Source organism: Chaetodon trifascialis, chromosome 18, assembly GCF_039877785.1.
Source record: "Chaetodon trifascialis isolate fChaTrf1 chromosome 18, fChaTrf1.hap1, whole genome shotgun sequence".
In the NCBI taxonomy this organism is placed as follows: domain Eukaryota; kingdom Metazoa; phylum Chordata; class Actinopteri; order Chaetodontiformes; family Chaetodontidae; genus Chaetodon; species Chaetodon trifascialis.
In genome coordinates, this window is record NC_092073.1 from 8,313,653 (window position 1) to 8,336,812 (window position 23,160).

At 42.4% G+C, this 23,160-nt stretch overlaps 3 protein-coding genes across 3 annotated transcripts; 1 reads left to right on the forward strand and 2 right to left on the reverse strand.

Annotated features, from left to right (window-relative positions):
* The first annotated feature begins 1,013 nt into the window (after positions 1–1,013).
* On the forward strand, positions 1,014–7,247 carry psme1 (proteasome activator subunit 1). Its single transcript, XM_070985901.1, has 11 exons — positions 1,014–1,219; positions 1,530–1,562; positions 1,674–1,736; positions 2,046–2,147; positions 3,832–3,889; positions 4,322–4,419; positions 5,114–5,182; positions 5,313–5,380; positions 6,058–6,112; positions 6,354–6,440; positions 7,005–7,247. The coding sequence occupies exons 1-11, from the start codon at positions 1,181–1,183 to the stop codon at positions 7,083–7,085; spliced, it is 753 nt and encodes a 250-aa protein (XP_070842002.1). The 5' UTR covers positions 1,014–1,180; the 3' UTR covers positions 7,086–7,247.
* A 170-nt stretch (positions 7,248–7,417) lies between these two features.
* On the reverse strand, positions 7,418–9,172 carry fitm1 (fat storage inducing transmembrane protein 1). Its single transcript, XM_070985900.1, has 2 exons — positions 8,768–9,172; positions 7,418–8,106 (listed from the first exon to the last, which is right to left on the reverse strand). The coding sequence occupies exons 1-2, from the start codon at positions 9,052–9,054 to the stop codon at positions 7,434–7,436; spliced, it is 960 nt and encodes a 319-aa protein (XP_070842001.1). The 5' UTR covers positions 9,055–9,172; the 3' UTR covers positions 7,418–7,433.
* Positions 9,173–10,597: 1,425 nt separating this feature from the next.
* dcaf11 (ddb1 and cul4 associated factor 11) lies at positions 10,598–22,503 on the reverse strand. The gene is made up of 15 exons (XM_070986315.1): positions 22,257–22,503; positions 21,660–21,894; positions 20,672–20,799; positions 18,635–18,753; positions 18,369–18,433; positions 18,061–18,161; positions 17,513–17,659; positions 15,806–15,860; positions 15,369–15,437; positions 15,143–15,200; positions 13,274–13,459; positions 12,896–13,049; positions 12,264–12,416; positions 12,025–12,131; positions 10,598–11,850 (listed from the first exon to the last, which is right to left on the reverse strand). Exons 2-15 carry the CDS (start codon positions 21,878–21,880, stop codon positions 11,773–11,775), a joined length of 1,641 nt encoding a protein of 546 aa, XP_070842416.1. The 5' UTR covers positions 21,881–21,894; positions 22,257–22,503; the 3' UTR covers positions 10,598–11,772.
* Positions 22,504–23,160: the final 657 nt, after the last annotated feature.

Below are 23,160 nucleotides of genomic sequence, written 5' to 3' on the forward strand. Positions count from 1 at the left end.
TAACATATAAACAGGGAAAAGCTACATTCCCTTTTTACAGATGAATAATTTAAAATATATTTTATATAAGAATCTTTGTCTCATTAGGCCAAATGGCTGTTACACCTTTGATTTAAAAAAAAAAAAAAAAAAAAAAAAAAAAAATTTTAAAAGTGTAACAAACTTGAATGTCATACACCAGCACAGGTTCACTCTGGTGCTGTTTGTCTCATTTCTGCAGTTTGTCACAGTCGTTTGATTTACTCCATTTAATACAGCAGCGCCATCTAGTGGACACGGTTAGAACCTGCAGTAGAAGTTTGACGGTTGGAACCATTGTGACATGACTTTTCATTAGCAAAATGTTACTTGAACGTTTCGGTATTTGTGATTCTGTGTGGAAAATGGTTAGCTTCATATAATAAGTTGTTTGTCACATATGTTATTACAGTTGATGTGATTTAATCATTTCACAGATTTCAAGGTTGTTTTTCTTGTTGTTTGTAAAGCAACCCCACGCTGGAGAAAGCCATTTGTTGCAGTCTCACATCAGTGTAATTAAAGAACAGAATAGCAGTAGGCTACTTTGAATTCTTCGTTAAATCCAGAGAATCGCTTTAAGATTAATCTGAGTACTAAGAATAAAGTTAGTTAGTAGAACTAACATTTTTATAACACAGTTCCATAAATTGATTATTTTATTTATATAAGACTGTACCTATGAGGCAGTTTATGTATGTATGTACTGACACCTGGAGGAAACAGTACCTTCGTAACCACTGTAACCTGTAGAATAACGCAAGTTTTCAGCATGAAATAAATAACAACATAAATAACATGCCATTTCATACAATTTCTTTGTGTATTTTTGTGCTTTCTGGGTAGCTGGATAGAGCCAGCTATGTGATACTCTGTGATACTCTGCGTCTTATTATGGGAAATCAAATGTAAAGCTTCCAAAAAAAAAAACCACAAGTCCCAGAATGCAACAGGGTCAGTCATTAAATCGGGAAAGTACGGAACTGTCTGAACACAAGCTGTACTTTCGTTTTCATTTTTATGCTGAGTAACTGCATCTGTCTGTGTTGTGCGCGGCATTGAATTACACTATTTAAGAGTGTATTATTATTTTACACCGCTTTGCTGAAGTTTTGACGCTTTTATAAACTTCAGTAAACCTTTTTTCATCCGCGGAGACGACATGGCTTCTCTGGATATTCGCGTCGAGTCGAAGAAACAGGTGAGCGCGAACGTCTGCTAGCATGATTTAACAGTGCTAACGACACCAACATTTTAAAGCCACTGTCCAAACACTCGTCTGGCGTGTCGGTGACGCTTCCAGGTGAGCAGCAGGTGTTCATGTAAGGTTTGCTTTGACAGGTAGACGCACAGCAGGGGTCATACGAGGTGCGCAGGTAGTTATCAGGCAGCTAGCCCCAAAACGGCCTGTTAGGTTGAGCTGTTTTAACTGAGTGTCCTCCATACAGCTACACACAAAACATCGATACCATCATATAATAAAGAAAAATCATGTTATCTCCTCTTTGCAGGTAGATGACTTCTGCCAAAAGCTCACCGTGGAGGTAATTTAAGTCATGTTATGTGTCAAATCTTTCCCACCTGTCCCATCCATTAAAGTTTGTCACATTGACATTAAGAGTGTAAAAGGGTTATTGTCATTTTCTTCATCACAGGCAGAACAACTGGTTTCCAAATTCTTCCCTCAGAAGATTGAAGAGCTGCAGATGTTGTTGAAGGTATGAGAAATGCTGGGGTGCAGGTCTGCCAGGTGTGTCTGGGGGCCATGTGGGTGAAGCAGATGTTGGGTGGGTCCAGTAGTATGCACGGTTTCTCTTATTCAGTATTTAAGTCTTTGTTTTTAAATCTGTCCAGTATATTTCCATATCTGCTGTTATAGTGTTCAGTGAAATTAATTCCTGAGTTAGATATGAATATATTCTGGCTCCACGCACTGTTCCCAAAACTTGATTAAGTCACACATCTGACGTGTGAAAGCATGTCAGTGTCTGAAAAAGGTGTCAGCAGTAACTTGTGTTTTCTGTCAGACATCTTTCAGCTGCGATGACTTGGAGTCCTTGAAGGCTCCACTGGACATCCCGATACCAGACCCGGCTAAGGAGGAGGCCAAACGCAAGAGGAAAGAGGAGGTATGTCTCACACTCAGCAGGTTTGAGGTGATATTGTCTGAAAATTTGACAATGTAACCTCTTTCATTTCATTCAGGTCGTGGTTATCCAAGGAGGGTTGACTCAAGGGCAACTGGACTCAGTTACAGACTCTCGGAACTGTTTCACCTCTCATCCAAGAGGCTCCTTCAGACTCTTTGGGAGTCCCAGGTATTTAACCTTGGTGTGGTTGTTGTCACGGTCGTCGATGCCACTTGGGTAGTCAGTGCTCCTGCCTGTATAATGGCAGTCGTTTGAGTCACTGGGGGTCAGGCATAAACATCAGTCCTTGAAGTTGTCACATGGGGCCAACTGTGAATAGTTGTTAAATTTCCTGGGAAGGGAGGAAAGGACTGCATAGTTTAGATAGGGAGGACAGATGGGTTGAAAGACATAAAAATAGAGAAGCCATCCCTCAAGAGAGGAGGAGGTGTACGACACAACTTATCCCCCACCTACAACACTGTCCTTTCATCCCCTCCCACAGGATTTAACAGCTATTCACTCTTGGTCTCAGGTGACAAAACTGCTGTTACACAGCCAGAAGGACTAACAACCCAAGTGGTATCAGTGACCTTGATAACAGCCCCACTAAGGTTTAATACCTGGGACTCCCCGCCATTTAGTCAGAGCTGAAGAGTCGAGGCTGGATTAGAGGCTGTGTAATTTGTAATGACTGTTTTACAAATTGGCAGAGAGTGGGCCCTCTATTTTGGGGGATCCTTCAACCTTGTTGATATATTTATGGGATGTTTTTTTAAAATGCCATATCAGGAGACATTTCGACATATTAGGAGTAAAATCAGCATTCAGTGCCATGGCTGAGCATTTACACCTTGGAACTTCAGTGAACCAATGACAATCTCAAAAGCACGGTCTCAGGCATCCAGTTTCATACGCCACATACGTAAAGAACCAATCTCATCAACTTGTCGGGTGGTGTTTCCTATGTGACGACGTTATCAAGCCAAAGGCCTCTGTTATCTATTACATTTATGTTTCGAATGTTGCAGAGAGCAGTACATTCAATATATTTCCATAAATATATTTCCTAAAGGAAGGAATAGGGTGTCACGTCAGCAATTTTCAGGTATGAATTTCTTTCTAAATAAGTAATTTTGACGAACAGAGTTGAGTATTTAGGGTTTTAATCACAGCCAGGAGAAGAACTCTAAGGGATGGAAGCATCCTGCAGGTTTTATGCAGCACAAAATCATCATTGACTTTAAAATGAAAGCAGAGAAGTCACTCAAGGATAAGATTCTTTTTTCACACTTCATTCCTTCTCTTATTTATACAGATGTCCCCTCTATTTTAGCAGTTGCTGCCATATTGCTCACATTTATTTAGATGAGGAAAGAGTGCAACGCTGCCAGAGTCACGAGTTTTATGTGAGGAAAAATGGGTTGCAGAATATTTGGGCTCACACAGCAACTCTTGGGAACAATCTTGAGGCTGTTGGAGTTGCATTGAGAAGCTGCGTGCGAGGCGCAGGGACAGCTGGAAGTAGGTTACATTTCTTCTGTAAAGCATAAAAAAAATCCAACATTTGACATCTTCATTTAGCCGTCCATGAAAAAAAAAAGAATCACGTGGGTGAGCTGTCTAAGAGATTAATAGCCAATGAAAACTCTCTGACCTGCTGCCTTCTGTTCTTATGTTGCAGAAGGAAGCAAAGGAGGGGAAGAAAGACAAGGACAGCGATAAAGAGGAGGAAGATTCAGGTAAATGACAAGACAGAGAGGATGGCGACATGTGATGAAGCAAATGGTGATCGAATGTGAAAGAACTACAGTATGAAGATCCCATGCAGTGGCAGTCAAATACTGTACAACACAGCCCCTTTATCAAACAAGGACATGCCTGAGAAATTTTGAATGGAGACTGGGGAACTATGATTATAGTGCACTTGGATTTGGAAGCTGTAGTTATTCTAAAAACATGGAATATTTATTAAAAGCATTTTAAGGACAAAGCAGTCCTTGCCAGACATTGCTTTTCCACCTATTCCCTCACCAGTGATATTAAAATGGAGGAGTCCAACTAGCATGTTGTAAATTAAAATGGAAAGCAGCTCTGGTGAAGCCCAGCTGAAGCAAAATGTTCTGTTAATGTGACTTAAGTAAAACAATGTTTGGATGTGTTTTGTCCACCAGGGCCTCCCTGTGGTCCTATCTTCAGCAACGAGCGAGTGGAGAGCCTCCTGCAGGAGGTCAAGCCTCAGATCCAGACCCTGAAGGAAAAGCTCAACACGGTCAGTCAGTCACTTTTTCAATTAGTCTCTTAGCTTCATTTTTCATTTCATGACAGTGTCACAGTTAGCCTAAGAGTTTCCCAGCTCTTGTACTTCTTATTGTGGGGACATTTCCATCACGTTACTCCACTGTGTTTCCGCTTCCTCGGATGGTGGGAGTAGGTAAAGCTTTTGTGTTGGTTCTTGCAGCCACCAACAGAAAAATTGGCATGGTTGCTCAGAATGCCACCTTCACACCTTCGGCTTTAGAGCGAGGAAAAAATTAGTTGGTGGGTGTAACTCCACTTCTCTGAGTACACACATAGCTTCTACCTGCATGCTAACACAACTGCAGTAAAGCACATTATTTTCAATATGCTAAAACTTATATTGTAGTAATGATATTGCAAAATCCATGTCATGGCATACAGTGAGACCAGTGAAGGTGATGAAACTGGTATACTGCCCACCCTTAGTTATTACCTTTTGTTATCTAGTACACAATACAAAATAAGAAATATGCCTTTAAGTAATAAAGACAGGAGCTCACATGCCATGTTTCAGTAACATAAATAGCTCTAACAAATGATATCCTCCCTTTTTTGAGTGTGTTCAGACTTGTTTAAAATGGGGCTCTGTTCGAACTTAATAACAGCAATAACTGTGAACACTATGACAAGCTCAAGAGATGAATAAATTCAGATTTTCCTGGCAGGTGTCAATGTGGGTGCAACTCCAAATCCCTAAAATTGAAGATGGCAACAACTTTGGAGTGGCTGTACAGGTTGGTAACTGCTGATGGATGGGTGAGGCAGTGTGTTGTGTGTGTTGAGAAAGTGTTTGGACATTTGCCTCATGTAGTGTCAATTCTTGTGCTGAAGTCAGGATTAATATCTTTGTTCTTGTGCAAACAGGAAAAAGTGTTTGAGCTGCTGACCAACACGCGCACCAAGATCGAGGCGTTTCAAACCCAGATTTCAAAGTAAGAGCCCACACCCCTGCAGCTGGTTTGTGGCACTTTTCACAGTCACTCTAAAAAGATGCATCATCTCTGTCATCAAAGCTGATGTAGCTGTTCATTGGCCCTCTCCCCTATCATCCACCCACACAGGCTGATTTTCAGTCAGATGATCCAACAACATGCACAGCTATCATATTATCATATATGTGTTGTTCAGTCTCAGTGACTGTACATACAGAAGAAAGACCAAACAGCTCCTTCATCGCCCCCTGGTGGCTGCTTGTAGTACAGGTCATAAACCCCGCCCCCTCCATTTTAGCAGATGAGACATGGGCCACACTAAAAAAAATCAAAGTATATGTCATATAACTTGAAAATGACACTCAGGAGGAGTTTTGCTCTTATGGCCTCACTTGGTCTGGTATGACCAGTAACTTGCAGTGGCTAATATTAGCTAATGTTAGAGAACTTAGCTAATGTTAGTACAAATTGGCTAAAGTTAGCAAAAAGAAAAAAATTCTGTGTATCAGACATTGCTGAGTTACGAACTTCATTATGCTACAATAGCTTAGCATTTAGCGCTGTCCCTTATCTGTCACCTATAGCTGCGGTGACTGCTGTTCAGAAGTTAGTCTTAGTTAAGATGGTCAGCTAATAATACATTTGGTTGACAAGTGACTTCTCCTTTGTTTTGTTAGATATTACAGCGAGAGAGGTGACGCTGTGGCCAAAGCCGCCAAACAACCCCATGTGGTCAGTATCTCATGTTGTATATCTCCATCAGTGGGGTTCATTGTGCTTTAATGGTCGCACTCTCAAAGAATAAATGAAGATGAAAGATGTGGATGTTCACTGTGTACCACCAGCTGACCGTATGCTCTATGTGTGTGTAAAATCTAAGATATTATGACAGTATGAAGTTCTGCTCTGCACAAATCAGGCACATACTGCATATACCACCTCTGAACTGAATGTTGTGTGCTTTCCACTGCAGGGAGACTACCGGCAGCTGGTTCATGAGTTGGACCAGTATCAGTACTGTGAGCTCCGCCTTGTGGTCCTGGACATCCGCAACACATACGTAAGACACCTAGGCCCTGCTGTTTATTGTTTAGTCGTATTTCATGTATTTATTTGTGTAGAAAAATCTGTCAGTGGATCAAAATCAAATTGTACAAAAAACTGTGAATGCATGTCATCTGAATCTTGTGTCATATTCATATATCATATTGTAACCATGCATTTTATTTTGAATAAAATGACCCACACATCTATAAAATATTCAAGCCGTGTCCTGGCAGCGGGGACAGTGGCTAAATGGAATCATTCCTTCTTAATAGGAGCGTAATTAAAGTAATTGCTGTGCTTGTGTTAAATTGATTGGCGCTCCATCTCTCATCCATTAATCACTGTTTGTCTCCTTCCTCTGGCTATTGTCCTCCTCTGTTTGATGCTGTTAATGAACAAGGCGGTGCAGGTGATGATGAAAGGAGCTGTTTGACACGGATGCAGCTCTGGATTTGGGTGTCTGTCTCTTTTATTGGCGCCTCTAACCTTTCTGTCTCTTTCACATGCTGTCTGTCTTTGTTCTGTCTTTCTCGCACTACATTTCCACTGATGTCTCTGTCTGGATTTCTCTCTTCAGGCTGTGCTGTTTGACATCATTAACAAGAACTATGACAAGATTAAGAAGCCCAGAGGAGACGGGAAAGCTCTCATCTATTGAGACTCACTCAAGCGCACTCACAGGCTTTCTAACAAGATACAACCAGTGTAGTGTGACACTGTTATGAAGTAACAATCCACCAGTTCTGACAGAAATGCCTTCCTCTTCTTACTGTGCATTCATTTTGGTTCAGATTACAAAATAAAGCAACGTGACTCTGATAATTCTGTCTGTGCTTCTTTTGTTCAAAGGGAAATTAAAATCAGGTGTCACTTGCATCGATGATATGTTGAGTTGTGTGGTGTTGTGACAGGTGTGTACTATACCCAACCCCAATGACAAGCTGTGCCCCTGAGCTTTTAAGGTTACAATCACATCCTCGAATCATCATTGGCTGAGGCTTTCAGACTACTGAGGCTGTTTGTCGTTGTCCGTGGTGGTAAAAAGTCCCTCTCCTGGCAAACAGGTACAGCTCCAGCTCACTTTGAGTCTGTACCATCCCTGGTAGAGTCCTCTCCATCCCAGGTATCCCAGAGCTCCCCCCAGCTGCTGGGAGGGGAACTTGGGGAAGTGTGCGAGCAAACTCAGCAGCAGGAACATCCAAACAGCAAGCAGAAGTACACACAGGAGGAAGATGAACCTTAAAGGGCCGCCAGGTGACCTCTGCTGAGGCTTTGTTAGAGCCAGGTGACGAGCAAAGACGGACATTTCCTCCACCAGCAGCAGACAACACAAACAGAGGATGAGGACATCCTGGGATACTTCATAACCTCTCCACACCATGTTGGCTTTGAGGCAGGACGCTTTGGTCTGGTCTTCATGTAAGAGCAGCAGGGGCTGCGCTGAGGAGGCAGCACCTTGGATATCCTGGGCGGGGGTCATAGGTTCATAACAGGTTCCTGCCGCGTCCTCCAGCAGGGTCAGGAGACGCTGACAGCCCCACCACAGCAACCCCACGACTCCTATCCGAGAGAGGTGGCGGAGGGAGAGAGAGAGGGAGCGACGGGCTGAGATGGAGAGAAGAAAGATGAAGGAACCTGTGAAGGTGCAGGTCCAACCCCAAGTGGACCTCAGGAATTTCCTGTGAGACAGTGTTAAAGTAGAAATCAGTTTTTTAAATGCACTCAAATTTATTGTACTGCAAAAGAATGAAGGATGTCTCAGCTAATGACTTCAAGATTTATATAAGATTGAATTAAACAACCTCACAACGAATGTGTGCACTGAGCAGGTGTTTAATGTTTAATGTTGCAGTGGATCAGGTCATAGTGCTAACATTAGCTAGCACTAGCCATCATTAGCTACTGGTCATATGTGACCAAATAAGGTTGCAAACCCCTGAGTGCACTGAATTGAAGGAGGGTGCGTGTTATTGCTCATGGATTTAACTGTCCATTTGTGAGACAAATCATAATAAAGTTTGGCAGAACATAAACATTCAAATGATCCTTCACTCACATCTGATCTTACAATGTGAAGCATGAATAAATTACTTCTATTCATTGTTTACTTTTAGTACAGTGATTATATACGTGCCTGAAACCTGCTTAACTGCAGTATAATTGGTGTGAAAGTGCAATTTTAACTTTTAAGTGTCTTTAATGAACTTTTGACTCATAATGACATTCAGAACAGGCTTTAAAGGAGGAAGTCCAACTGAAAATCATGTTATTCATTTCCAAGAGCAGCTACTTTTAAATCCAAGCTTTGATGATGAACTTTTGATGTTCCAGAGCTCTCACCTGTACAGGTAGTGGTTACTGTTGGCGAAGATGCTGTACTTGGACACCCAAAAACTCAACGCAGGACCGAACAGAACTAAGCCGGACAGCAGCAGGTGGAAGTGTCCTCTGACCAGGCCGCTTCCTAAAAATCTGGCCAGTAAGTTTGTTACCAGCACCAGAGCTGCGTTCAGAAGTCTGAGGATGAGCTTCCCCGGCAGTATCAGCTCTGCAGCCATCTTGTGTAACTTCTCCAAGCTGATCTCTGGCGTGAAGCCTTTCGAGGAGTTTTCAGTCTTCAGATCCATGTTTATCTTCTCTGTTTAGCCTCTTGATGATACCTTTGGCTGTTTCAGATTTAAAGCTGCTTTCCTCCTCTTTTCTCTCCCTGTGGTAGAGTCTGCCTCACTTTCTTTTGTCTTTGAAAGGCACACCAGTTCTGCTCTGGGAGCCTTTCTACTTTATCACTGTCAGCCGTGCCGGAGAGCACATGGTTTATAAAAATACAACCCCTCTGTCCCCTTTCCCCTCAAAAGCCCTCCCCCTCCACAGCACAGGCTCGGAGTGTGGACATGGCTGCAGCTGCAACTGACCCCATTACACTCAAGACAATGTTCCAACACATTGTGAATTTGATCCCATTAGCTGTCAGCTTATGATCCAACTTGAAAATAAGCCTTAAATTGTGCACAATGGCTTAAAACAACAACATTGCAATCAGACTTACCGGTTAATTATATTTGCGTTTAGCATTAAAAATGTCGATTCCTGCAAAAAGAATCAATCTGACATGAAACATCACTTGGCTCCTTCTTTGGTTCTCCTTTAGTCTGTCCATTCTTAGAATCAGCTGTTGGAGCCAAAACTAATTTAAGTTATAAACTGTTGCCAGCCTGCATTTGGCGCCCCGAACAGCTGCGTTTCTCACAGCACTTTCAGTCTTTTTTATTTCCAGGCCCATTCCTCAGGCCAGAGCCTCTTAAACCTCTTCAACTCCCAGAGCCAAATTGAGTAAATTTAGTCTTTCCATGGGATTTATGCTCAATAAAACACACTAAAAGTGTTTTCACAAGCGAGGACATCCAGTCCCGCTACTAATATAGACTCCAAATCCACACTAACAGAAATACTGCTGGAGTCCATATGTGAAAGGCTGGTATGTTTGTTTTGTGTAAGTGACACAGCTCTTACATAATAACATGGAAGCAGAGATGCTTTAACATCATCTGCTCTCACTTTCTTCCATTCGCCTTCTCAGTTATTCAAATGCAAACTCTGTTTTTACTTAAAAGCTGCTAAACACGGTAACAGGACAAGCATTTTTCACAACTTTACTTCCTGGATCCAACTAAGTTTGCCTGAACTGTGAATTCCTCTCACTGAGCTGATTATTTCCACCACTGTGTTGGTGCCTTTTTGTAAGAATCTAATTTGTATTAAGTAGGAACACCAAGTGTAAATGAAACCAGCCATGCCAGAGAATCTGTGCCTAATTTTAGACTGCTTCCTAATGACTTTCAAGCCACTTTGCTATGGTTCCTATAGCAGCTAATTGTCAGTTATGTGCTGCTGCTAAACGCGCACGTTGTGCTGAGCCAAATTCAATTTTCAGGACAAAGAAACTAAATGAAAAGAACAACTTAAAAACTCTCTTCCACTGAGCATCATGTTGACGTTTGTTCAGTGATTAAGTGAAGATGGACATTTCTCTCCATTTAGTTCACCGTTATCAGGCAATGAAAGCACTGCATTGTCTCTGCGCTCCACTTAAAGCCTGACAGAGCCCATTTAAAATTGACTGACGAACGATTCCAGGACTCGACATCAACAGCAGCAAACAGTAAAAAGCTCCAGCTCATGGCGGTACATTTAGAGAGGTTTTATTGTTCCTGTAAAACAACAGTCTGAGAGTGAAATATGGGCTCTGATATAAACACCTGAAAATTGCATATACAGATCAGTGTTTAAGGTTTGATCCACACACACACACACACACACACACGTCTCCAGTACTTTCACCGAGCTGCGACCTCAACGAATTATCACTCACATTCAAATCTTTTTAACAGATCACAGGATTATATCGGCCAACAAACTACTCTACTTTTTTTTTTTAATAATCGATTCAGGGCTTGTGTTTACAGAGTTGAGTGCTGGCCCAGGATCAATAACAAGACCTCAGACTGTCGCTGTGTCTAAATACAACAGATTTGGACTTGAGGTGGCCTTTGAGTGTGACAGTTAAACAAACAGTGCGTCTGGGTCACCTTGGAAATTTCCCACATAGGAAGGTGACCACCAGGAGGCTGCTCCTGACCAGCTGACCGAGCGGTGGAGCAATGGTGAGCTCAGGAAAAGTTGTGTGATAGCCAGGTTTAGGGGTTGTGATTCTGGGTAATTGGCAAATCATGTGCTGTGTTATTAGAATATACTGGGTGCTTAAATGTGGACTTTGAACGTGACAGACCCTCGAAATGGAAGCCACTGTTATTTGTAACAGCAAAGTCAAAAAGTCGAACAGACAGCTATCCAAATACACTCCCTGATCACACACACATACCATTAAAATACTATACATTTATACAGAATTAGCATCCTCAGATTCTCCCTGCAATACCAAACATTGATTCTTATGGAACTAACTTCACATTAAATTTCAATAGCCGATTAAGTTTAAGTGCTTCAGGCCAAATTCAAAAGGTCTGGCCTGTTGACTTTGAGCAAAAGTGTGAGACAAAAACGAAAGGAAACCAGAAGCAGGCCGTCCCACTGTGCCCTAATCTGCACTGAACAGCGTGAGGCTATAGTGCCTTCCAAATGAACACTTCACAACCATGCTGTAGCTGTAATCATTAATATCCAGCATCGAATTTAAAAGGTATCTAAGTCCCTCCCAGTCCTTCTGAGCTTAATGTCTTCCTCTATTAGGGCCAACCTGGCCCCTTTTTTGGTGATGTCACTTCCTCTGACATCTTTTTCCTTTTGTCTGTCTTCTTCTCTCGCGCTCTCAAAGTCTTCCCCTGTCGTCAGTCTCTCTCCCGCTCTCTTTCCTCCTCTAGGGGATGGGTCTGTCTGTGTTCCCACATTCGCACCGCTCCGTCCCACTGTGGACACACAAAGGAGGATGAGGAGAGGGATCAGGGCTGAAATGTCCCGGTTTACTTCTCCTCAACACAAAACCTTTTACAATTTCTGAAAAGTGCTTGCTTTTGATTTAATGCAATATTTATGATCTAAAGCGAGCCTCCACTTGAACAGTTTGCATTAACAACACTCACGGAGCTGCTGATGATGTTGTCCTCGTACGGGTGCCAGCTGACGTCCCTCACGCAAGCGTCATGGCCCGACAGTCTGGAGACTACAGTGCCCGTCAGCACGTCATAAACTGGACAGACGCACAAGGAATTCAATCTTTAGCTCCAAGCAAATCACATGACTTTTCATGTAGAAATGACGCCACAAAGATCATCACATGACCACACGCTGCACACACGCGCAGGCACACGGTGACACTCACTGATGATCTTGCCAGTGGAGCAGCCAGAATAGATGAACCTCTGTCCAGTGCTGAACTCTGGGGAGAAACGGCAGCGGATGAGGGTGTGCAGCACGCCGTGACCACGGTAGGTCATCACAGAGGTGTCGCCTGTCAGCTTGTGCCTCTTCAGCGCTGAAAGGGACAACAGGGGTAAATAGACACAATATTTTCAGAAATGGACAGGTCTAGGAAAGTCAGAATTTTTTTGAGCAGTTTATCAAAAGATGGAGAATTGTGGCTAGACTGTATTTTTTATTTTCTATTATTAGCCCCCCCCCGCTCTCTGCTCCATCTCATTACCTGAGCTCCTATCCTTCACCTCTCCTTTACTCCTTCCCTTCTTTTTGACTCGCAATGGTAATCACTCATTTCTTTATGCATGGTTTTAATACCACCATATCCCCTCACCCTCACCTCACATACACACCCACGTTTCACCTCTCTGTCATTGGCCTCCCCTCTCTTTTTATAACATCATTTCATCTTCATCCCCTCCTCTTTACTTACTCTCCTCCCTCTCGTCCTCTAACTCCTCTCCTCCCTCCTGACTCATTCACTACCACTAGCTCCCTTTCTCCCCTGCCTCCCAGTTTCCTCCCCCTCCTCCTCACCTCTCTGGGGAACCTGCTGCCAGCGGTAATCCCAGTTTTGTTGGGTGACAGCCAGTCGAGAAGCTGCCAGGCCCTCTTTGGGAGAGAACTTCCTGACATCCCAGAGCTTGATGGACTGGTCCTTGGAGTTGCTGATCAGATAGCGTGCGTCGCCCTGGCATCGCCGTGACACAGGTGACCAGATTTTAAAAGGATGACAAAACAAACCTCAGGGTTAGACCATTATACTAAGGATACAGTATACTGGGCTGATAATGGCAGCTAATTAATCAACTTCCATCCAATCATCAGTCAAATCCAACTACCCGTGAGGATTTGGGAGAACTTTCCATTGACAGATAAGATAAAATACCAGCAGCATTCCTCTCCCACCCCCACCTTGCTGTGGATGAAGGTGACGCCGTCTCGATGGCCGGCCAGCTGTCCGACAGGCTGCGGTCTGTCTTCCCGCAGCGTCCGTCTGTCCCACACCTTGCACAGAGCGTCGTCACTGCCAGAGAAGAGCAGCTGGGACGAGCTGTCGGCGAACGCCACCGCATTCACGTCGTCTTCATGGGCATCAATCTGACGAGCAGAGACGCAAAAGAAAGAGAGTCAGTGTTTCTGTGTGTGACTTCCTTTGTGACAGCGTGTAGTTTACATGCTTGTGTGAAAGTGTCTGTCTGTGTGCTTGTGCATGTCTGTGTGTACCTTAAAGTCGTGACAGAAAAAATGCAATAAATATGCTAGCCCAACGTTCCCAGAACTGATCCAGTATATTTCCTTCTTTATTTAAAGGCAGACACATTTTCTGCAATTTAAATATAAAAAGAAAACACTTGCTTACACAAGTAATCTTAACTTTACAGTAGTTTGCAGAAATGTAGTCATTTATTCAATATTCTTAAAGCATAAGGATTGTAAAGGTTTATTTTTTTATTAGCCATGCTAGCAGTGTAGCTCCAGGAAAGGCAATGTTGCTCAGTCCACCACTTTGTTCCAGAATGAAATTTCTGGTGCAGACACTCAAGCCCCTTCAGGATGAATTGTAATCACATTGTTCTCTTACATTTTTATCTAGCAGTCTTTTTTTTCTTTTGTCCAATACTTTGATTAATGATCTGCAAAACTAATGACAGTCCATCAGTCTCAGCTGCACACATTACCGCTAATGTTAAAACATGTTAAAATGAAGATGGTGAATATGGTTAAGTGATTATACTTGCTTGAAACCCGCATATTAACATTGTCATTGTGAGCATGTTTGCATGCATATTAGCATTTGGCTCAAAGCACTGCTGGGGCCTCAGCACAGCCACACAGAGCCACTAGCAAGGCTGTAGACTCTATTAGTCTTCATCTGTTATTGGCAACAAATCCTATGAAAAAACCAAATCCAACAATGAGTTAGTCCCACACTTTATACTAAGACCTCCCCCTATGGCTTTCAGCCCCAAAACCATTTGTCCCGACTGAAAATGTAAATAAAACATAAATAAACCAAACAGGTCAAAAAAATTACCTTTTAAATTTTTAAAAAGGTTCAAAGAAAAGCAAATAGAGCATTTGTTGGGGACTTTTTTCACCCACCAATTTGGTGCTCTAGGAGGATTTACAGCTGCAGAACCACGTACACGGGATCAACTCAAAATAAATTAGAGTTCCACTGTCTACTGAAGTAAAGAAACATGTCGTTCAGACTACCAGAGTGGCTCAGTGGTGAGTTTTTAGTAGTTTTTGGAAGAATAAAAGATAAATCAGGCTTTGGCCACAGGCATTACAAGTTAGTAGTATCAGTTTATTGTTGTTTTGGTCTTTCATGGGCTTTGTTAACTATAAGAAAAATATAGACTGCCACCAGAATTCTCCTTGATATAGAATGGGGAACAGGAACAAGGTCAGAGATAAAGCACAGACACACTGATACAGAGGTAATGGGACGGACAGAATGAAAAAGAGCGTAAGACAGTGATGAAGCAGATGGTGGAGGCCAGCTACTGACTTCTACGCAGAGGGTGGTCGTGGGAGGAGGAGGGAGGAGGGTTTAACCCCCCCCGTCCCACTGCAGGGTGGAGCAGGTCTCTGCTGCTACATTACAGACAACAGGGTGGTGCAAAACCTTGTGTGAGCCGGCACACGTTCAGGTCCGCTAATGTCTGGCTCACCTTGATCGCAGGATGAGGCTCAAGAGGTGGACACAACTCAGGTACGATCAGGCCCACAAGCAAAAGGCTAACAGGAAATGCACACACACACATACACACTAACCTTCAATGTTCGTTTGTTCTGCTCAAGATCAAAAACATAAAGGCAGCCATCGTTTGCTCTGAAAGGAGAAAGGACAGAGAGAGGCCAACACATTGTCATTCAAGGTTTCTTATCGTCTTCGGCTGTCAGGAAAAGATGCTTGAATCTACATTTCTGAGAGAGACGTCAGTCCTGGTCTCAACTCTGTCAGCCACTGCCTTGAAACATGAGAGCAAATAGTACTCACCCTCCCAGGATCTCATTGCCATCTGTGGACGCAGCCAGTGAGAACACACAGAACCTCCTCTCATCTGGACTACAAAGCACAAAAGCACACACACACAAGCAGGTTGACACTACAGCACTGGCATCATTACTGAATCACAACTACACTGTCTACTGCTTGTCATCCCACAGCAAAAAGCTTGATGAAGGCACATATCTCCTCTTAAACGATGCTATTGTTAGGACTGCTGTGAGTTTAATGGCAGCGCTTTGTTGAAATAATGAGCTCTCCAATTAAGAAAGGAACACACACACACAGTGAGTGGATGAATGTTGAGGTGACAAGTTCTGACATATCATTCATCCAGGTGGTAATGAAGGGAGAGGAGGGCTGGCTGGTACGGAATGATAGATTACCTGCTCCGTAATGCTATAAGTTACTATGAGGGAAACACTAACTTGAGGTCCAGGGCGGTGTGGTTTTCACTGTCTCCATCTATACTGCACAAATGAACTGTGGGGAAGACACACATCCAAAGCATAGAAATATTAGTATGAGTCTTTAAACTGGTGGCAGAACACAAGCTCAAATAGCTGTTCTGTCAGGCTACAAGAGAAATGTAGCCAAAGCTAGCAAGAGTTAGCTACCAAAAAAGAGTAGACCATGTATGAAATCACTTCCTCATTCACTACACCGCAGCTGTGAACTGACATTTCAGACACCTATGAATCACCATCATTTGGGTCATTGCTGACAGTTGTAGGGTCACAAAAAAAACACTAAATAGTAGAGAGGGAGTGATTTCAGACTAAGCCTTCAGAAAACAATGTAAAAGGAGTCAATGAGGACTTGGAGTTCAATACTGCCTCATGTCCAAAGATAGTTAGTAATTTGAATTTATGACAACAAATTATCCATTTTGCAGACAGATATTGTCAAAAAGAACACAGACAGATTATTATATAGAGCATGTTTTCTGAATCAGTACAAAAAAGACATATTATAACATACACAGTGCCAATAAAAAGAGAGTGAAACCTTTGGAATTTCTTGCATTTATTTAGGAATTCGTCTGCCGCAAATCTAACTAGGAGTGGCCTCCCAGCCAAGATGACTGTAAGGGGAAAATGAAGAATGCTCCATGAGATAAAAAGACGCCTCAAGTCACAGCCTTAGACATAAAGGAGTTAGTGGAACAGGCTAATGTCTCTGTTCATGAGTCCATGGCAGGACACCGCAGAGGGAGTCATTGCTCACCTGAACTCTGCCAAAGAACATCTGGACACTCCACAGCACTACTGGGACAATGTTTTGTGGAAGGTTGAGAGCGGGGTGGAGTTGTTTGGGAAGAACACACAGGACTACATCTAGCATAAGAAAGGCACGACACACTGTCATAAAAAGGCCTGGACAAATTGCAATCATTGAGGGGAGGATGAATTCGCAACTTTATCTCGACATCTAACAAGACAATGTCAGGGTGCCAGGTGAAGCTCACTAGAGGCTGGGCTATGCAGCAGGACAATGGCCCAAAATACCAAAGTAACTCTACCTGAGAATGGCTCAACAAAAAGGAAATCTACCTTTAGGAGTGGCCCAGTCAAAGTCCAGACCTCAACCCAACAGAAATGCTGTGGACAAACCTCAAGCAAGCCGTTCACAGCAGACATTCAAAGAACTGAAACTGTTTTGAAAGGAGGAATAGTCCCAAATTCCCTGCTGCCAATTGAGGCTAGCCCATATATTTAATCCAATGATTCACTTCCTTTTTCCATCTGCACCATGAATGTCTGTTGGGTGTGTTCAGTAAATACATGAAAAATTACCTTTGTTTCTGTTTTATTAGCTTAAGCCTATTGTTACTCTCTATAGCTGTGAATTTAATGAAGATCAGATGACATTTTATAACCAAATAAAGTAGTTTCCAAAGGGTTCACTCTCATTTTCTTGGCACTGTAGATCAACTAACTGCAACATGCAATGGTTATGTTACAGAGACAAGAGTCAGATTTCTCCACTGCAGCATCGTAAAATTCATTTAAAGGTAACATGGATGGTATTTGGGTGATCACGAGCTGCCCAAGCGTGACTCTTGTAAAAACAATACTAATTAACATTATTGACTGATTGCATCGTATTGTACACAACAGGTCTCCAATCCTTACTGTAGTCGGACCAGCTGGAGTAGAGCACATGATGAGCGTCAGGAGTGAAGCAGACATCCAGCACGCTCCAGCCCACATCACGGGCCTTCACTGTTCGCCGTAGGTGAAAGCGCCCCCTAGTTGTGTCGTACAAGCGGATGTTCTGGTCTGGAAAGAAAAAAAAAAACATCATATCATGGGTAGCTGTGATCAAAGGATGGGGGGGTGGCGGCATCTGGGTGAGACCTACTGTCCCTCGCCTGCATTGTTTGCTTAGAAAACAGAGACTTAATTAAAAAAGGAGCCACATAATTAATCATTAAAGAGTAGTGGATATTAATGAATATGACTTGGAGCTACTAGATTAGGCATTTTCTAAGAAGTGTTTGCTTTACACAAATCTCATGTCTGATAGTTGACAATGCTTATCTGTGACTACCCACATTCTGTATATGATACTACACGAATGGCCCTGGTGACTTGGTGGTCTGAGTAATTTTACACAAATGCTAAGAGTGATTATCTGGTTCAGTTCCTTGGGGTACTAATGTTGGATGTCGGTTATTTACCTTGGCAGGCAGAAAGGAACATGTTGCCATCCTCGCTGTACACTCCACAGAAGGCTTTCTGCTGGTATGTATCCTTGTGGGATACGTAGTTTGGCAGAAAACTGCAAAGGAACAAAGATCAGTATCATTTGACAAACAACAGCACAAGTCCTCTCGTAAACAACACGTCATGTTGCAGATATTCACCGAAAATATACAGCAATCACTCAAATGAAATACAACAAAATGTCTGTATTTCTGAACGAATAGTAACAAATGGTAATTTGTTGAGAACTGTTGGAAATGTGTAGAACTTGGACAACACTTACTGTGTGCGGATACGACTACACTCTCCATGGGAAAAACTGGAGCCTCTACATCTGCCTTGTTCTCTCTAAAAACCAGACAGTTCGTCAGAAAACAAAACATCAAACTGGTCAACAACAACTGGGCATTAACCTGGTTGACACACACAAGTGATTCAAATCATCTGGGATGAAAATAATCTTATTTATTCAACAAATTTGCCAGTTACATTACAGTCTGATCTCCAATACCACTTTTTGGATTTTAGTGTGTATCTCTGTGGTCTGACCTCTGTTAGCATGTGGGTGAAACTTTGTCGGCCTTTCAGGGCAGAGGAGGCGGTGGCCAGCAGGATCTGAGTTCGGATCTCACTCCGATCCACCTCATGTGTGTCAGGCTGCGTGTCCACTGGATAGATAACACACAAAAAAGTCTTGGTATTTATCACCATCTGACATTAAACTTTCAGACCTCATTACATACATTTAACAGAACTGCTGGACTTTTCACAACTGACAGACTATAACAGTAATTACACATTTCTACATGTTTTTCTGGTGATTTCTATATAACTGAGTGGAAGAAACACAGGTCTGACTGCTCACGAAGTAAAAATATGAGTTGTTAGTTGGATTTTAAGAAATTTAAAGAAGATTTGTTGTCCATGCTTAAAATGTAGAAATGTCTATTTAAGGGGGTTTTAAACCACTTACAACACAAAATAACAAATAACATATATTTGAGATGTAACTGAATACAATATCATTATTTGAGTTACATATCTAATTGAAATCCTGCATGCATCATCAATATCTGACAACACAGAATACCAACAGGCAGAAATACACTGTCCCAAAACACTGTTAATCAATACAGCTACTAATTTTTTAAATTCCAGTGTGAGATTGTAAGAGCAGCCACAAAACTGACTTTTTTTTAGATGTTAAACATTGAATACACTGATGAGAAACTTCTCAAGGTGACACTACTCATCACTAGATACACTGCAGATGCACAGCAGCTGACAGAAAGAGGAGATATACGGAAAAATATCAGCTGTTTCTGGGTGAATAATTGTTATTGTTACTCATAAAAGGAAGTATAAAAACCACAAGAATGCTGAGTTTTCAAGTTCCATCAGGATATCATCATTAAGAACACCATCAAGCACATCGTGTTTAGGAAAGTAGTTTGAAAACATGCACACAGAGAGCAACCATTCACTGCATACTGCCATGAGAAACAAGTACAATTAGCTGATAATGAGCCTGATCAGCCACCGTCTGTAATCAATCCAAACACATATTATTAGACTGTAAACCGTCAACAAACCAATAAATAACCAGTCGATAAATATCAACCTTATCATACCTCCTGCTTCTCTGGTGGTGACAAAGTTTAAAAAATATACATACAGTATTTGGATTAAACCTGCACTAAATATGACATATTAACAATTCCTTACATGGCCGCAGAAACACATTACTCTAGCAACATGAGATAAAAGGCATCACATGTTGACAGTCTTCTTGTCAATTCGGCATCAATATAATCCATAAAGATAAACTGTACGAACTTTACAGATTTTGTTGCCCCCCCACTCCCTAACAGTCTCCATTGGTTAGCTACGCCGTTATAATGGAAGACAACCGTGGGAATGAGAACTGAACCTTTCACAAATGAAGATTTCTCATTAAAAAATGGGCCAGTTGGTGAATTACATACACGCCAAATTAAACACTGACTCATAACACTGTTAACTCATCATGTATTATCAGGGGGAAAATGGGGTGCGTCAATAGTGAGTTTACAGTGCAATTGCACATTTTAACACACAGTAAATTGAATATCACTGAATGCCGTACACAGATAAGATGCAAGTCAGATCTCACAGCAAGTTATAAGCTCTTCGTACATTCATTAACACTCTGCAACAACATGCTTTAAAAAACACATATGAATATTTAAACTGTACAGTGTTTTGCTGCTTGTACTTATCACAGCGGGTTAGCTGTGTAATGTTTAAGGAGTGGGATAAATCTTGCACTACTGCTGATGTCCAGTATAATGACAGAGACACTGAGAAACCAGTTTGATTATTTCCTGCGACGCATGTAGTTTTGAAAGACAAAATATGCAACTTTCTTTTAAGGGTACAACAGCCAGTTCAAGACAGGGCATGCCAAACTGGCCATTAGGGGCATTACAGCCAAACCCTGTGGCATCCAGGGCATTCCTGCCCTGCGATAATATCAAGTGAGACGCAATTCAGTTTTCTACCTCCATGCCAGAACAGTGAATAGTGTCAGTAGGATTGGTGGATTACCTGGTGGATTGTAGCGGTCACCCAGCCGACCTTCCCAGGCTCCATCACTGTCCTCATCAGAGTCTGAGTATGACTGGACCAGCTGCAGCCCTGTGGCTCCACTGCCATGGACCAGTCTGACCTGGCCCCTGCACACACAAACACCACATCAGTTCAACAATCAATGAATCCAAGTGATACAAATGATACATAATTAAATGAATATAATTATCTGCTGAAAAGGGTCTTCCTAAAAAGAATTTACGGAATAATGAACTAATGGCTAATCAGCTGCTACAGTTTTTTCACTGAGCAGCTCCACTGTAACATGTGAGGGACCAGAGGCACACTCCAGGGTAGCTGAATGCTAGCTGAAGTGGGAAATGAGACTGCTACTTATTCATTTCAACCCTTCCAGATCCTGATACTTTCTAGCTCTGAGTCCTCTGCTCTGTTATTACTAGAGGCCACAGTTTTTCAGTTGTGGCTGTTAGGAATATTCCAAAATTTTCCCAGCCACTTTAAAAGCATTACAAATTAACCTGGAATAGGGATGGGAAATTCCCAATATCCACTGTAGCAGCACTGGAATGTAATGTGATGTTTCAATTATTTGCTCATTGGCAGAGAGCTAAGAACAGAGTAAGCTTTCCCTGCATTTCGTAGCATTTGAAGAGTGTCTGCTAAACGGTCACCTCCATAGCAGCAATTGTGCGCGTGGCAAGTATTACTTCTTTCTGTCTTCCTCACATGTGAAATATCTACCATAACAATCTCTGTTAAATGTAATCTATTAATGATGATCCGCTGTCCCTAAAAGGACTGGCACTGACATGAACTTATCGTTCATGACAGCCGGATGTTTTTCTCCTATCAGTTACAGCTATGTTGTAACTGAATCACGGTGGCACTATTGACATGAACAATAACAACACACCCAACTGGTGAAGTGCAAAGTGTAATTTTCCATCGTGATAACATCAGTCAGTATTTAGAACTCCCAAGTCACCTCCTCAGTAGGTAAGCCAGCACTTCAGCTAAGTCAACGTCCTCCTCTGAAGCCGGCTGTCTGTCTCCTTGCTGCCTGTCAGCCGTCCTGCGGCCTCGGCTGCTGCTGCTGCTGCTGCTGCTGCTGCTCTGGTTTGGTTCTGCTGTCTCAGACTGCTCAGCTGGGTTGCCACTGGAAGAGCCCCTTCCACCAGACATCCCAGAACTGGACTGAGAGCCCATAGACTGAAGGGGGCCTGGCAGGGACAATCGCTTGTGATTAAATGACGGTTTTAGATTCACATGGAGTACAGCAGGTCAATACAAAAGCAATGCGTGAGAGTGTGTGTTAACTGATAATCAGTGCGGAAAGGGCAAGAGAGAAGTTCGGCAAGTTAACACTGTCTGCAAAGCACAGACATACAGCAGTTAAACTGACATCAAATCAAGTTATCTGCTCAAGCCATTCTACTGCCACTTCTTCAAATGAACACACCCCGTATTCTGCAAAGAAGCCGATCAGGATATCTGTACTGTGCGCTAGGTCATCGCGATTAAGATACAGAGGGTGATTTTGTTGAGCTAACTAGCTTAAAATGCTACATAACGTTAACATTACCGCTTGACAGTCAAACGGTCGTCTTGACAGCTCCCGTCAGTCCAGCTCTTTGTCGCTTTGTTGCGAACTTCACGTTGTGCCCGACGTGTAACGTTAACTTCCGCAAAATCCAAAGTATAACATTTACAACACGAGAAAGCTGAAGGTTTGACAGCTCGGTGTTTGTTCAGTCGGCTAGTAGGGCCAGTCCATGAATCGCCATGTTGTTTACAAAAGTGTGAAAAAACCCTGCGCGTGCCCCTGGCCTTTCGCCGTCACGTGACGAGCACCGCTGTCCCTACGTAGTAACAACTACACCCTAATTATCCACATGTACACGGTGCCAGCCAACAAGTCAGCTAAAACCAAAAAATTTGAAAGAGCATTTTACTAAACAATCATTAAAAACAAACAGACGGAGTCACGTATGTGGACGTATCATACAAATCTAGGATCCAGTGTACAGATGTAACATATTAAGTTGTCAAGCAAAATTTCTAGGTAAAATATGTCGCTGAGCATCCCACAGATGAATCACTTTTGATATCTTTTTCTAAAATTATCTTTGGTCAACGAGCAACTTCTGCCCTGCTCATTGTTTTACTTGATTATGCTTAGAGATGTGCTGATGGTGTCATTTGACTTCATGTACTGCTTACAACAGGGGCACAGGCACAGTGGCCCAAGAGGCCCTGTGAGATAAGACAAGTCAAAGGATTCAGGCAAAGGTCCTTCTGAAACACATATTTACTTTGAAGATGTCACAACTGAGAAACAGTCAGGATAGTCTCATGAAATTGTGTGTCTGGGTATGTGCATGATAGGATGGGGGCGTTTGAATCATCTCTGCTCAGGGGTCCATAATCTCATAATCCATACATGTTTGACATATACCTATACATATTATTTAGCTCCTACATAATGG

Coding starts and splice junctions, on each gene's coding strand:
- psme1 (XM_070985901.1), top strand. CDS start 1,181: ATGGCTTCTCTGGATATTCGCGTCGAGTCGAAGAAACAG. Junction 6,113..6,353: donor CCGCCAAACAACCCCATGTG/GTCAGTATCTCA, acceptor TTTCCACTGCAG/GGAGACTACCGGCAGCTGGT. Junction 6,441..7,004: donor TGGACATCCGCAACACATAC/GTAAGACACCTA, acceptor TTCTCTCTTCAG/GCTGTGCTGTTTGACATCAT.
- fitm1 (XM_070985900.1), bottom strand. CDS start 9,054: ATGGATCTGAAGACTGAAAACTCCTCGAAAGGCTTCACGCCAGAGATC. Junction 8,107..8,767: donor AGTAACCACTACCTGTACAG/GTGAGAGCTCTG, acceptor ACTGTCTCACAG/GAAATTCCTGAGGTCCACTT.
- dcaf11 (XM_070986315.1), bottom strand. CDS start 21,880: ATGGGCTCTCAGTCCAGTTCTGGGATGTCTGGTGGAAGGGGCTCTTCC. Junction 12,417..12,895: donor GCAGCAGGTTCCCCAGAGAG/GTGAGGAGGAGG, acceptor TGTCCCTTTCAG/CGCTGAAGAGGCACAAGCTG. Junction 11,851..12,024: donor ACAACATCATCAGCAGCTCC/GTGAGTGTTGTT, acceptor GTGTGTCCACAG/TGGGACGGAGCGGTGCGAAT.